Source organism: Cebidichthys violaceus, unplaced genomic scaffold (assembly GCF_023349555.1).
Source record: "Cebidichthys violaceus isolate CVI_PGR_0920_01 unplaced genomic scaffold, fCebVio1.0.p SCAF_1, whole genome shotgun sequence".
In the NCBI taxonomy this organism is placed as follows: domain Eukaryota; kingdom Metazoa; phylum Chordata; class Actinopteri; order Perciformes; family Stichaeidae; genus Cebidichthys; species Cebidichthys violaceus.
In genome coordinates, this window is record NW_027176262.1 from 9,606,782 (window position 1) to 9,622,230 (window position 15,449).

At 42.8% G+C, this 15,449-nt stretch overlaps 1 protein-coding gene across 1 annotated transcript in view; it reads right to left on the minus strand.

Annotated features, from left to right (window-relative positions):
- Nucleotides 1-206: 206 nt before the first annotated feature.
- Nucleotides 207-15,449, minus strand: part of cwf19l2 (CWF19 like cell cycle control factor 2) — a 19,759-nt gene continuing 4,516 nt past the window's right edge. Inside the window, exons 7-19 of the mRNA XM_068709677.1 lie at nt 12,116-12,234; nt 10,696-11,356; nt 10,242-10,485; nt 8,922-9,039; nt 7,429-7,530; nt 5,585-5,713; nt 4,928-5,065; nt 2,248-2,460; nt 1,543-1,659; nt 1,245-1,400; nt 1,060-1,140; nt 824-925; nt 207-508 (exon numbers count right to left, since the gene is read on the minus strand). Of these exons, the coding sequence (XP_068565778.1) occupies nt 368-508; nt 824-925; nt 1,060-1,140; nt 1,245-1,400; nt 1,543-1,659; nt 2,248-2,460; nt 4,928-5,065; nt 5,585-5,713; nt 7,429-7,530; nt 8,922-9,039; nt 10,242-10,485; nt 10,696-11,356; nt 12,116-12,234 (2,321 nt within the window). The 3' untranslated portion in view covers nt 207-367. The remainder of the gene's footprint in view (nt 509-823; nt 926-1,059; nt 1,141-1,244; nt 1,401-1,542; nt 1,660-2,247; nt 2,461-4,927; nt 5,066-5,584; nt 5,714-7,428; nt 7,531-8,921; nt 9,040-10,241; nt 10,486-10,695; nt 11,357-12,115; nt 12,235-15,449) is intronic.

The window sequence follows — 15,449 nt, forward strand, 5'->3', positions numbered from 1 at the left end:
CAAAACAATGCCACAGCGAATGCGTGCCGTAATCAAAGCTAAAGGCGTTCCAACGAAATATTAGAGTGTGTGACCTTTTTTTTTGTTGGCGACTTTTTTTTTGGCCGGGCAGTGTACCTTCAAAAACTACACACAAATCAGTGTTTAGGCCTTCTGGCATGTGTGATGTTCAACATACAAATAACAAATACATGAATCGAGGTTGTTTCATTTATTCTTTATTTGATTAAAACTGTCTAATATTATAACTTCTAATAGGAACTTTACATCAAATTCAAACAGTGTGTTTGTATATGTGTGTGTGTGTGTGTGTGTGTGTAATCTTCACTACTCAGCAAAGTGTAGACCTTTCTGAGAGTGTGTCCAGCTAGCCCTCAGTCTTGGTGCAGTCATACGGTTTCCACCACTGTGCAAACTGAAGGACTTTTTTCCTCTGGTCATCAAAGTTCTCTCTGATCAACTTTCTCCAACGTCGCGGCTCCAAGTCCATCATGCCTCCAACCACTTCCTGTGAGGGAACGAGGGATTTGGTCATATTGAAATATTGCTGTAAAATTACCTAGGTAACATTAACATGACTCTCAAATAAAGAATAAAATCCTTACGATGTTCATTTGAAACAACATTGCCATAATACTAGAGGTATAGCTACTGTAGGCAAAATGTACCACTGCATTTGTCACATATGTCAATAATGCACTTTTATCAAACCAGTTGTAGCTGTGACCCACAGTCACGCATGTATAGTTACATTTTATAGAATTCCTGGAACTAAAGGAGAGTGCCTTCTACTAGCTAAACCAGTCTTAATGCACACACTAACCTTGCCAAAGTAATGGGGGAATTTCTGTTCATTTTCAATGACATGAGCAAACCCTCCCTGGAGTCCAAAGTCAACAGCAAAATAGGGCAGACCTCGAGGAACCTAAGAGGCATCAAACGATCAAGTACCAACAATTAACAAGGATTGGAGAGTACAAGAATCAGACAGGAATATTATAGAAATAACAGACGGGAGTAAAAGACAGACTGATAGAAAGATGAATGAAGCAGGCTTACAGCGTGGCGGATGTCTTTCGAAGAGAGGTCGACGACCTTCTTGTTCATGGACCATTCTTCATCACACTCCATTATAGCTTTCTGAAGGCACACAAAAACTCAATACCTATCCCTACAATACTCAATTTCCAGTGTAGAACTTGACAAAATGAACTTGACGAGAGTCAGCACAAACACTGACGGACCTTAAAGTATATGGGTGCCATATCGCCCAGTTCTCGGGGTAGTGGGATACACTCCAAGACCATATGTTGTCTTCTGCGTGGGTTCATGTGCGTCTCCATGAACACACAGTCCAGTTCCTGGGACTCAAACATTCGGACCAAAGTACGCCGGAACAGCTGAGAACACCAGAGCAACAACGACGTGAACTCGATTACATTTTAAATCGTTCTTGTTTGAACGAACACTGAAAACGAAAGCAGCATGCGGTTCTGATTGTTGTCACTTTATTCTTTAGACTTGGAGCACTGACTGGCTAACCTGCATTTCTGACCACACATCCTCATCCAATCCGGTGGCGGAGCAGTGATGCTGCAGTGGACAGATTCGACAGTGGCCCTCTGACATCGATACTCCCGCAGGCACGCTCAAGTACACCTGGAGACAAGATGGAAAACACACACACACACACAACATTTAGTAATGCATCAATAAATCTAGACATTCTCCTATGTGCCGGCAGATTAAACCTTACATTTTTTAATTTAGAGCTGCAATGATGAGGCCATTCATCTCTTTGTTGATTGCCAGAAAATTAATTGGCAACAATTTTAATAATTCATTTATTGTTTGGATTCGTTCCCTGGTTCCAGCTTTAAAAAAAGTATCAATATTTTCTGGTTTCCTTATTCTTCCATAATTGTTTACTAAATATATTTGGGGTTTGGATAAAGAAAACACTTTTAGGAAATGATTTTAACTTTAATTTTATACACCAAACAATCAAGTGATTGAGAAAATAATCAACAGATTAGGCAACAATGTCAATAATCGTTGTTTCAGTCCTATTTCAAGGAGAAAACCTGTATATGCTCATATTTGAGAAGCATGAACAATTGAAGGATTTGCATTTTTGCTTGATTAACAATTTAAATTGTTGACTGACTAATCAATTGAGCCACTAATATGATTTCAGAAGAAGTTCAAACATCCCCAAAAAAACATTCTGTATTCAGGACCCCCTACCTTGCTCCCTATTGCCACTATGAGGTGCTTCTGGAGCTCTTGGCTGCTGAAGCAGTGCTGGCATTTCTCCATGGAGGCAGCCAGCCTCCTACTCTCCCCGATGGCTCTGCTCCTCATCCTCTCCTCCTCCCTCCCCTCGCCCTCCCGCTGCGCTGCACTCGACACAAACATGTCATCCAGCGTGTAGTTGTCACCGTCTGTCTTCCCCATCATCTGGAGAGGAGTAGAGTAGAAGTGGTGGAGACGACGGGGATAACAGAGGAGATGGAGAAGAGTTAAACAGGAGGGTGATCATTCTTGGCCAAATCTGGTGCATTCTCTCCAAAAATAACACTCTAAAGTAAACTGGTGGTATCTTTATTAAGTGGTGTATGTAGGCACTGACGCAACATGACCGTCCATCCGACCGACTTGCACCGTATGCGAGTGGGTCTCTGGTGTGTGTGTGTGAACAGTGTGAGGCAGGATGGCGAGTATCGACCCCGGTGTCTCTACGTCTGAGTCCTGTCGCCATGGCGACCGGGCAACAGGTTGGAATCGTTGTGCATGGGCGAGTGTGGCTGAAGTGTGTGTGCATGACTCGCTGCGTAGGAGTGAGTGTGTGTGAGTGAGTGAGTGAAAATTGGATTAGTTTAGTGACAGTGTGGGCGGGAATGTGTGTGATTGTGTGTGTGTGTGTGTGTGTGTGTGTGTGTGTGTGTGTGTGTGTGTGTGTGTGTGTGTGTGTGTGCGCGCAAAGGACTGCACCTAAGTGTGTAGCAGCACATGCTACATTTGTCCAAGAGACAACACACATACAACAGACTTCGGGTTCACTGTCGATGATTTCTTTACGTGTCTTAGCTAACAATAAATTGACACATTCTTGATGCAATTTAAATGATAGATTATGAATTCAGCGAGTAGCAGCAGAGTGGAATGGGTTGACATGTGTCTGGTACACTTCTCATATTCTGTTTCAAAATACACTACATTACATCTCCAGACAATGCTCGTCTGCTAACAGACTTCGTCTCTGACCGATGGATAAAACTGGTATTTATAGAAGCCCTGCCATGGTAACTGTAGAAGTATTTTTAGTGTCACTCTTTGTAGGTGCAGAACGTGTGTGTGTATTTTTATACGCATGCATGTGTAATGAATATATGAGTGAGTGCGAGTAATTGTGAATGCGTGAGTGAGTGAGGGCAGAGGAAGTCAAAGAAAGGGAAAACATGGACAGAGCTAAAGCATTTTGTCTTTTTTTTTGCCATAGCAACTCCTCCAAACCACTTTGTTTTTCAATGCCTCCTTTTCAAACTCTCTGACACACACACACCTTGTTGTGTGTGTGTGTGTGTGTGTGTGTGTGTGTGTATATATATATATATATATATATATGCCTACCTACCTACAGGGGGAGAAAGTAAACAAAAACAAAAGGGAAGACAGAACGAGGAAGAGTGCCGTGTGCAGAGCTGCTGATAGACTGACACACACCACAACCTGCCAGTACCCATCTGCTGCTGTACATCTATTTCAAGCACACAGTGGAGGAGAGAGAGTCGCAGAGAGAGAGAGAGAGAGAGAGACAAGTAGATGTAATAACACTAGTGGATGGAGAAGAATGGATAACAACACAGAACCAAATGCATACAAATCTGACAGAACAAATCCTAAACATCTATCCTCCCTAAAAGTATAACAACTAATTGAGGTAATCCTTCACATAAACACACACAGATTTGTAGATTTTGTAGATTTGTACCTTTACCATGCCATATTTCTGTCTGCCTTTATCTAACTTTGTTTACATCACTGCAGTTGGGATGGGTAATCCATTTCCCAAATTTGATTTGTCAAACAACTCAAACTTCAGTATGTATTTGGGGAGCAACATAGTGTTGTTTTTAACAAGTTTTCAGGTACAGCTGATCTAATCAGTCCAAGATCTACTTCCTTCTATTACATACTTTAAGTTATACATGTATGAGTTAATAATTCATAAAATAGGCTTTATAATATGACAACAAAATAACTCCAAAACCAAGAGAATGATGATGGTCTTTTGAATACAGATGGTGATCTGGAGACACTTGTACCCATATTAGGTATGAGCGACTGCAACAACTGACAAAAGCCAGAGTGGAAGCCAACTTGATCCGCCTAACTTGAGTTTGCCAACTTCAGGTACAAACAGTTCCGTCCTTCATTGATTCATTATTTTCAACCCAACTAAACTGATCTGAACACAGCTTATTAAAAAAAGGACCCCAAAATCAAAAATACATATTTTTCCTCTTACCTGTAGTGCTACTTATAGATATCAGCCGTAGAGGGACTAGATAGTAATCGGCTTGTGGTGCTCAAAGCACCAAAAAAAAAAAAAGATTTCTACTGAACTACACCCGCCGACTGCATCACCGCGCAGAAGGAAGCGTGCATCTGTACTCGATGCTCCTAACTCACCTAAACACTAATGAGCTGGCTAACATTACAGCTCAGCCGAGGAGGACGTCATTAATGTTTACATCTTGCACAAGCCCCTAGCAGAAACAACTTGTGTTCCAGGCTGGGGAATAAGCCCAAAGATGCCATGTTGCTATTTCTATAGGTCTATTTCAAAGAAGTTAAAAAGGTAACCCCTGCAATTTTTTAACTCACTATTAAGCTTTAACGTTTAACTTTAACGTTTTCATACCTTGGAAGCCATGCGAGAGTAGAGGGCGTTCTGATCCTGTGCAGAGCTCATCTTCTCCCTCCTCACCATCTCCTTCAGACCCACATTGTCATCGTCCTGGAAGTAGCGCACACGCTCACCGTCAACATGGGTCTCAATCTGATGAGAGGGGGAAAGAGAGCGGAATGTGAAGAAAAAGGGCAAGAAGAGACGAGGTGCTGAACATGAAAATACACTGGTGCTGGATGTCAAAAAAAGGAAAATCTTTAAAAGCCATTCAAATCACAGACACAGAAAAATCACACCCTTGAAAGGAGGAATGAGAAAGTGACAATGGAGAGAAGAGGACAACCTGGAGGGATGAACTCTGACAGACAGAAATGGACAAAGCAAGATACTGATCATGAGGGCAAGACAGACGGTTTGGAAATCTGGGCCACTTTATAAATTCATAATAACCAACAACTGAGACAACTGAGAGTGGAATGGAGCACTTTGTTTACAATACAGGTGATATCCCTGCTCTCATTACACACTCTGATGAATACCAAACGGCATAGAACAAATAGCAGGACACAAACCTCTGTCTTCTAGTTGCAACAATGTACAGGATCTCTGTCTTTGTCCTATGTTTTTATTTTTATTTCTACTTTTCTACATTCATCCCTCTCTCTTTACCTTCTTCTTCTTCCGTCGCCCTCCGTGGGGTTCCTGAGGTCCAGATGGGTCATTGACTGGCCAGGCACGACCTGATTGGTCTGTTCTGAACAGCAGGACTTCCTGGTCTTCACTGGTGCGACCTGTGGCCTAAAAAAAAAAAAAAAAAAAGAACACATCCAGGTCATTATGCTTTTGATTGAATTTTGATTTTGTATAGCAATGGGAAAAAAAACAGTACTCCCAAAGAGTTGAAATTATTTTTATGTATACACTTGTTGGCTTTTAAGATACTCAGGTGAAGAAAAAGGATCATGTGTATACTGATGTTCAATGCTGTAATGATGCAATGGTGTCTACAACCAGAATGCAACTCCTCAGTGTCATGCTGGAGGCATTTCTTCTACTAATAATCAGGGCTCCATCACAATAATAAAAAGACCTCACATTAACACTTACATTCATTCCAACTACTACATTTTCTCAAAGGTATTTGTACTTTGTGTTGAGTTAGATTAAAGATGTTCCTCTATGAAGACAAATACATTTGCGAACTAAGTTATATCTAAGAGAAGTTATTGAGAGCACCTTTAATTAAAAGCGGTGTGTTTTCTGACTTCTGCTCAAACTTCAGTGGTAGAATGATCTGATAAAACTGCTGCTTCAGTGCCAATTTAGCACTCAACACAGGTCTTGTGTTTTTCAAAAGATCAAAAAGTTCTCTTATTTTGAGGAGCTGAAGTCTGAGTTGCACAAAGACTGAAGTTCGACCTGACAGGTCGAGACAGACAGCCAAGAAACAAGAACACGGTGGGAATAGCGGAGAGGATAGGAGGCAGTCACAAGACATTTAAACTGGACTGTCAGAAACAAAATGATAGAAGAGAATATTTTCCCTCTCAAGGCTCCGTACACAGTGAAAATATGACAGGCAACGAGAGTCAAAACACTGAATAGTGAAGACAAGCCAAAAGTCTTCTATAACAAGACAGATCGGAAGGATCTCTAAAGAGTGCAAATCAACAGCACTCCATCTCTAGTGCTGAAGTACCTCTCAGCTGATGAGTGCACTAAAGCCTAAGAGTTATTAGATTTTCCCAGAAATGTTTCGGAGGATTTTCACACTTCTTTTAATTTGGACAGGACAGCCTTAGTGGGATGAATCTGGCCTAACTTTCACATGATGATATACTGTACAGTTTATATAAATAATCACAGCCTGCTTTCCATGTGTTTATAAAGTTGTCAGGAGTCTGCTCTTGTCGGAAATAGACCTACATTTATTTCTGCGTGTGTTTGCGTGTGTGTGGGTGTGTGTGCGCGTGTGTGTGTGTGTGTGTGTGTGTGTGTGTGTGTGTGTGTGTGTGTGTAGCCAGAGAAGGCATTAGCAATGCCAGAGAGACAGGAGATGAAGCAGTGCTGAGGTGTCAGGGCACTGCCATTGCTCTCTGTTAATTGCCTGTTGTACAGACACAGACAGGATGGCACATAATCTCTACTGTCTCCCTCTCCATTCCCCTCTTTCTTGTTCTCTCTCTCACACATAACACCGGGGGGGGGGGCAGCAAGACGTGAGAGAGATGGATGCTGCTGCAACCTGCTCTCTGTGTGTGTGTGTGTGTGTGTGTGTGTGTGTGTGTGTGTGTGTGTGTGTGTGTGTGTCTGAAGTTTGGAAACTGAGTGTTTGGATTAGACTATGGGATAGGAAAAAGAACACACACACACTGAAGAATTTCACGACATGGTCTAAATATATAGTGTACACACACACACACACACACACACACACACACACACACACACACACACACACACACACACACACACACACACACACACACCTCTTACATATCGCATTTACAAACCTGCTTTGTTTTAGCCTCTTCTTGTAGCTTCTTTCGGGCGGCGTAGTTCTCTTTGGCTTTATGTGCTGCGTCCAGCTGTGATCTCAGCTTCTCAACCATGGCCTAAAACATATACACGCACACAACACTAGAATCAGTCAATATCGTTGTGTACAGGTTCTTTTTGAACACACAATGTGTTTACACAGTCTTAAAGGAAATATAAGAACATAATAAAGAGGCCTTCTTGACCTTTTTCCCTGTTTAAAAACTGACAAACAGCCTATAAAAGTGAAGCATGACAGATACAGTGGAAGGCTCATTTTAACAGCTGTTACTGGATTGTCCTATAAATGTCATATGGGTGTATATGTTGGCAGATATGTAAATACAAAATGCCATCTGTAAATGTTTTATGAGCTGCATTTTAATATATAGTATAGATTATATTCTCTAATGTTTTTGACGATGGTCAAAAGGCTTTGAGGCTAAACTACAGAGGACTGAGAGCAAAAAGCATTTGTCTCAATCACACAACCTCTTAAGCCATACGGCTTTGACAGATATCGATAACTTTATGTATAAGACAAAAAAGGTAAGTGCACGAGTGTTAAAGGCATTTAACACACATACACACACACACACAATGTGTTTTGGGAATATCGGTTTGATTGCTTTTTCGTGTAGGGAGATGCTGGAGGTCAGGTTCATAACACTTAGTACTATAGATGTGAGAGAAAATGTGTGTGTTGGAGCAGACAGCTCTGTAACACTCTATAAGAGATCCCAATAGCACGCTTAGCATTGACACATGAAGACGGACAGATGGGGAGGAGAGTGCACAGCTCAATGGACGCTATAAATCAATGGGCCGTTAAATTCACGCAAAGAGTCAAAAGCAAACATGCTGAGGACGAGTAAATCATATATACCTATTTTGCAATGAGTAAAAGCTGTTTTTTAAATTCTACAAAAAGAAAAAAAAAAAGAGATCAGTAGATTAAAAAAGGACTAGACAGTACCGGTTCATAAAGTCCATAACATTTAATAAAGGGAGTGTTGGATTATGGGTTGTTTGTAGCCTTAATTTTGCTAAGCTAGCAAGGTTTCTTCATTAAAAGTTATAATGTGTCTTTAGGAGTTAGTCAGTCCTAAAAGTGTTTATTTAGCCCAGTTTAACCTTCAGGAGATTATGGCGACTCGTGTTGCATGGAAATTAATTCCTGATGCGTGAAAACAAGCTGGCAGAGAAATGGCAACAGCCAGTAAGAAAATGACGCTTACAAGAGCCTAGCAGGAGAGTGTGTGTATAAGACTGGTAGACCAGCTCCACAAATGTGGGATTTATGTCCTGCTTTAATGGAAGTAACTTATGTTTCACTTTTACGAGAGAAAAGGCTTCACACATCTTCTCCTTGGAATGAGAGTACCTCAGGGACACTTTGGAAAAGGGCGAGTTGTCTTATAATCAGAGTTGTCTCATGAAGTGACAAACCGTAAGATAACCAACTCACCGTGTTGCCCATAAGCTCTGCCTTCACCAGTTTGGCTCCCAGTTTGTTCATCTCCTCCTCTGACAGCAGTGGAAGCTCCTCCTCTTCCTCATCTTCTTCCTCACTGTCACTCTCACTCCTAGGAAAACATGAGGAGAGGTGATTTTGAAGACCAGACCAAAACCAACAAGTAGAAAAGGAAATTTTAGACAAACCTTGTAATATAGTGTCCTCTTATTCAGCACCTCCCCATCTCTTTTCCTACAGATCTCCCCCACAGCCCCCTTTGAACAACAGGATTTTATGACTCTAACATTCTACCCGATTAGTAATCCTAAACCCTCTAATGGGGAAGTTATTTGCGTAGCTTTTTAAATTCAAACCATTTAGTTGTCTTCTTGTGAGCTCTCTCACCCAGAGATCATTACAGCCCTGCCTCGGAGGATCGTTCTAGGCTATTACACTCCTCATAGCCTCGTTTCATTCTGCTGCCACTCTGCAGACTCATTTCATGCTATGCAACTTAGCCTAATTAGGCCAAACACGGAACAACTAATAGAAGGCTTTACAAAGCAGTGATGCTACGACATCTGCACCTACAACGGCGCTGTGTGTTGGGTTACCATGAACGTAGGAAAACATACAGTATATGCTGCAATCATGTGACGCAGTTTAAAAGAGTTGCTGTACCATTTACTGTTGCAGGTCAACAACTAATCAGACAGAATATTCATGTATGTTGCAGATACTAAATATAGTCCTTTAGACACAGACGGCTCTTAAGACAGAAATAGTGGAGATAACATGAGTTACAGAGTTCAGAGGCAGAGGGGCTTTTTCTGGGAATATCAAGACTAATGTTAAAAAGCAGATCCTCGTAGGTCCCTTGAAGCTAACCAAGTACATATGTGAAGAGACAGCCATGCTTTATGGAAGGGATTACAGGAAGAACGTCTCTGAGGAGGTTGGCAACATAAATACATAAACGTGACCAAACACTGACTGATGCTTTTATCTTTGTCTTGAAGTTCCATTAGTAGTTTTTGGTGTGTGTGTGACCCCTTTACGACAAAAACTTGTAACCCAATGGGTTACAAGTTTTTGTTGTAAAGGGGTCACCCGATTAGTAATCCTAAACCCTCTAATGGGGTGTGTGTGTGTGTGTGTGTGTGTGTGTGTGTGTGTGTGTGTGTGTGTGTGTGTGTGTGTGTGTGTGTGTGTGTATGTATATATATATATATATATATATATATATATATATATATATATATATATATATATATATATATATATATTTAGCAAACCACGTTTTCAAGGCAACAAAAACAAAAAGATTCTAACCTCGATGTCGTCACGGCGGCTTTATCACCCTGCGGACCGTCTTGAGGAGCAGTTATACTTTTCCCAGGATCCCGCTCTTTCTCCTGCTGGGGTTTTTCAAAGCTGGCAGATTCCCGAGCAGTATTGCTGCCCTTCTTCCAGGCTGGCATGTTATTGCTATTACGTGGACCAGAGTCTTCATCGTCAGAGCTGGGTTTCAGGAATCCTGAGGACGGCCGCGTTGGAGGACGACGACGTTGTGGAGCTGCACAGGAAAGAAATCGCAAAGCATGTGAAGGCTTCCAATACTCACATGTTCAAGTATTGTTTCCTGATTTGTGATATTAATTGAACATTTGTTGCTCCTTTTAAAGGCTATTTAGAAGAAAAGGAGCACATGGTATTTGCCAGATAATATACTGTATGTCAAAATTGATTCAAACTTCATTCAGAAAAAGCCCTGACATCAACCCACCTTCACCGTGGTCATAATCCTCTGAGGGCTTGAGGAAGCGGCTTTTAAGTGACCCAAGAGAGGGAGAACGTTGACTCCAGTTTTGCCCAGATGATGATGCAGAACTTTCTCCATTGCTTTCACTATCCCTACTTCTATCCCTATCTCCGTCTCTATCGTTTTCACTGTCTCTTTCTCTATCTCTCTCTCTATCCCTCTCTCTTCCTCTATTTCTGTCTCCATCCCTTTCTCTGTCTCTTCCTCTATCTCTATCGCTTTCACTGTCTCTCTCATCATCTCTTTCTCTGTCTCTTCCTCCATCCCTCTCCCTCTCTCCATCCCTCTCCCTATCTCTATCTCTCTCTCTATCCCTCTCTCTAAACCCGTCTCTGCCTCGACTTCTCTCTTCCCCTCTGTCTCGATATCCTCCCCTCTCCCTCTCCTCTCCTCTACCAGCATGGTATCTCTCTCTGTCTGTAGGTGAGGAATCTCTCTCCCTTTCGTTTCTTCTCCAGCGATCTCTCTCTGCCCCGTCTCCATCTCGTCTCCTCCATCTCTCTCTGGCCTCATTCTCGCCTTTCCTCCACCCGCCTCTGGCCGTTCTGTCTCCTTCTCGTCCTCTGCTCTCTCCGTACACGGCTTTCTCAGCATCTGCAAGTCTTTGCTGGAATTCCTCCATTGACTGTAGAAGGAGAAATACAAGACATATTGGAATTCTTGAGGTTTTGCAGCTCAGATCTTAACAAATGTCCAAACTGTCACGTGTGGCACTGTATTTAAGGTAAATTAGAAAGTGCACAAAAGCAAACAAATGCACACACACACCATCAAAATAATATAGTGCTACGCAAATACAAAAATGTATACAAAACCAAACAAATTGTAAATTACAAGGTAAAATGACAGCATATAAGACGTTTATGCTTTGCCAGAAGAACCACCAATGAGGCGCACTGTTGTGGCTGGCTGAGCTCTGACAAAAGGATAAAGAAAGCACACACACACACACACACAGATATATAGACACAATGTTCTGACAGTTTCTATGCTGTCACTTGGAGGCACAAATGCTGACACTGCTAAAAGTGACTTAACAAAAGACACTGTGCACTGTGTGTGTGTGTGTGTGTGTGTGTGTGTGTGTGATGTCAGACGGCAAAGAGATTAATAATAAAACAAAGTATCCAGACACACATTCCTCCCACAGCAGAGAGCAAGAGTGTGTGCGTGTGTGTGTGTGTGTGTGTGTGTGTGTGTGTGTGTGTGTGTGTGTGTGTGTGTCCTTGAGTTCTGAATGCATGCAAGTCCAAAACTCTATTTAAAGTAAAGTTAATATTACGCAACGCCATCTAGTCGGTGGCTTTTTTTCGAATAACCGCATGTGCCTGCTAAATTGTGCATGCGACTATTGGAGCCCTGCCAATGTGCTACGAGTTCTCACTCCGTATCTCTCGGACACCACGTCGTTGAGGCTGCGCTGCTGCCTCTCTGCCTGCTCCTCCATCCTTTGGTAGCTCTTCCTCAGCCAGCTCAGACCAGCATCATTCACAACTGAGCCTCCTGGGAACAAGGGAAGAAGAAGAAAAAAACGTTACAAAGACGCGCATACAAAAACACAACTTGTTTGTGCTGTTTAACTAATGCAGGGCCTCCAGTGAGTAAGTAATAACCTCCACAATTTGTCTCTCAAATTAGTTTATAAAATCATACAAATTTATTTTTTGATATGAATTAAAACCACAATGATGAGTAAAAGATATTCTCAAGAGAGATGTGAAGAAATTAAGAAAAAGGAGACAGTAAACAATCACGCCACTTGAAAACTTGAAATTCAGTACCAAGAGTTCAAGAAGTCATCTAATAACAAGACTGTTATTATTAAAAAATTGGGAAAGAACATGAGTTAATGTTGTGTGTTGTTAAAAGTTGAAAAATCTAATTAAATCCAGAAAAACAAATCCCCACAACGTTAAATCACATGCTGAGAAAGAAGAAAGGCAGGAGAGAAAAAGAAGAGATGAGTAAGAAGAGAAGAAACAAAACTCTTCTACGACAAGCTCATAAAACTTCCCAGAAAGATAAAATGTGACTAATGTAGTGCCCAAAGCCTCTGGTAAAAGTCAAGTATCTGGGAGAACACACTATTGTTTGAGCAAAACAAAGTGTATCCAATGCTGCTTGCATCAGGTTAGTGTTAAAATAGAGCTTGTAACAGAGACGCCAATTCTAGATGGAACTGTACCTCCTGTGTAGAGATAAGAGACACGTGTACCTGTGTTTGCTTTTCATCTTAACACAGCTTACTGTCCGTCTGTCTGTTTTTACACAAATCTTTTTTGAAGCTCACAGTTTTGGGTCAACCAACAGAAAGATAACTCGTATATATAATAATACATTTTATTTATATAGCGCTTTAAAAAGGCACTCAAAGACACTTTACATGGTAAAAAAAACAAAACAATAAAAGCATTTATAATAAGAACAAAATCATAAGAGTAAGGAACAACACAAAAAGAAAGAAAGAAAACATACATAACTGACTTTACAGGTTAAAAGCAGATTTGAACAGGTGAGTTTTAAGTGCACTTTTGAAAGTGGCGAGTGAGGGAGAATGTCTGAGGTGTTGGGGAAAGGAGTTCCAGAGGGAGGGGGCAGCAATGGAGAAGGCCCTGTCCCCCCAGCTCCGATGCTTGGACAGAGTAGGGAGGTTAAGGAGGTTGGCGTCGGCAAATCTGAGGTTGCGGTTGGGAGTGTGACGGTGCAGGAGGTCTGAAAGGTATGAAGGGGCGAGATTGTGAAGGGCTTTGTATGTGATGAGGAGGATCTTGAAGTGGAGTCTTTGCTGTATGAGGAGCCAGTGGAGGTTTTGGAGGACTGGGGTGATGTGGTCTCTGGTACGGGAGTGGGAGAGCAGACGGGCAGCTGGTTTCGGAATGTATTGAAGTTTGTTGATGATTTTGGTGGATGAGCCGTACAGGATGCTGTTGCAGTAGTCCAGTCGAGAGGTGATGAAGGCGTGGATGAGTGTTTCAGCGGCAGCGGAGGAGAGGGAGGGGCGGAGACGGGCAATGTTTTTGAGATGAAAGAAGGCGGTTTTTGTGATGTGATTGACGTGGCGCTCATAGGAGAGGGTTTGATCAAAAATGATACCAAGGTTATGGACATGTGTGGAGGCAGGAACAGTGGTGCCATCGATGCAGAGGGAGAAGTTGTGATGGGATTTGTTTAGTGATTTGGGGCCGATGATGAGGATTTCAGATTTGTCGCTGTTGAGTTTGAGGAAGTTGGCTTGCATCCAGGTTTTTATATCTGTGAGGCAGTTGGTGATGGTGGAGTGGATGGTGGGGGTGTTGGATTTGGTGGAGATGTAGAGCTGGGTGTCGTCAGCATAGCAGTGGAAGTGGAGACCATGGTGGCGGATGATGTCGCCAAGGGGAGCAGGTAGAGGATGAAGAGGAGGGGACCAAGTACTGAACATTGGGGGACATTGTGAGAGACTGGAGCTGTGTCAGACTTGAATTTGTTGATGGCAATGAACTGTTCACGGTCGGAGAGGTATGATTTGAACCAGGAGAGGGCTGTGCCAGTGATGTGGAGGGAGGACTCGAGACGGGAAAAGAAGATGGAGTGGTTGATGGTGATGGTGCACTGAGGTCGAGCAGTACCAGGATGTTGAGGGAGTGGTCATCTGAGGAGAGGAGGGGGTCGTTGGTGACTTTGATGAGGGCAGTTTCTGTGCTGTGGTGAGATCTGAATCCGGATTGAAATGGTTCATACAGTTGGTTTGAGTCCAGGTGGGTTTTCAGTTGATGGGCAACAGTGCGTTCCAGTATTTTAGACAAGGGAGATTGGAGATGGGTCTGTAATTGTTGTGGATGTCGAGAAAAGGCCAGGTTTTTTGAGGATGGGTGTGACAGAAGCCAGTTTGAGTGCGGGAGGGACGGAGCCAGTAGACAGGGAGGAGTTGATGACAGAGAGGAGGTGCGGGCAGAGGGCCGGGAGACAGGCCATGACTCAAGTGGAAGGGATAAGGTCCAGGTCACAGGTCGGAGTCTTCATGCCAGAGAGTGATTTATTGAGATCCGAGGGGGAGATGAGAATCGGGAGAGTGACCGGTCAGTTAGTGGAGGATTTACAGATACAGGGTTGGATGGAGCAGGGCTGGAAGTGGCCAGTTGATTGTAGATGGTGTCGATTTTTGCTTTGTAGAACGACAGGAAGGAGTTGCATTTCTCTGCTGTGGAGGAGTGGGAGAGACTGTCCATAGGTTTGAGGAGTTTGTTTATTGTGGAGAAGAGGACCTTAGGGTTGGCAGGACCTGAGTGGATGATGCCAGAGTAGTAGGTGGAGCGAGCAGAGTTGAGAGCCAGTTTGTATTGCTGTATGTATTCCTTGTGAACCAGGGTGTGAACTGTGAGGTCGGTTTTATTGGAGAGTCGTTCTAGTCTGCGTTTCCGGGTTTTCATGCGGCGGAGTTCCGGGGTGAACCAGGGAGCAGTGTGGGTGAAAGAGACAGTTCTGGTTTTGAGAGGGGCAAGCTGATCAAGGCAGGACAATAGTGTGTTATTGTAGAGGTTGACCAGGTCTGAGGGGGAGGGGCTAAGGGAGGGGGTGAGTGTGGAGAATTTTTCAGTGAGACAGGCTGACAGGGATGAGAGGCAGACAGACTTGTTATTGCGGAGAGTGATGGCGAGCGTGAGTTTGGGTTCTGGGATGGGGATGTCGATCTCCATAATGATGGCTAGGTGGTCGGAGATGGTGAGGTCATAGCCGGA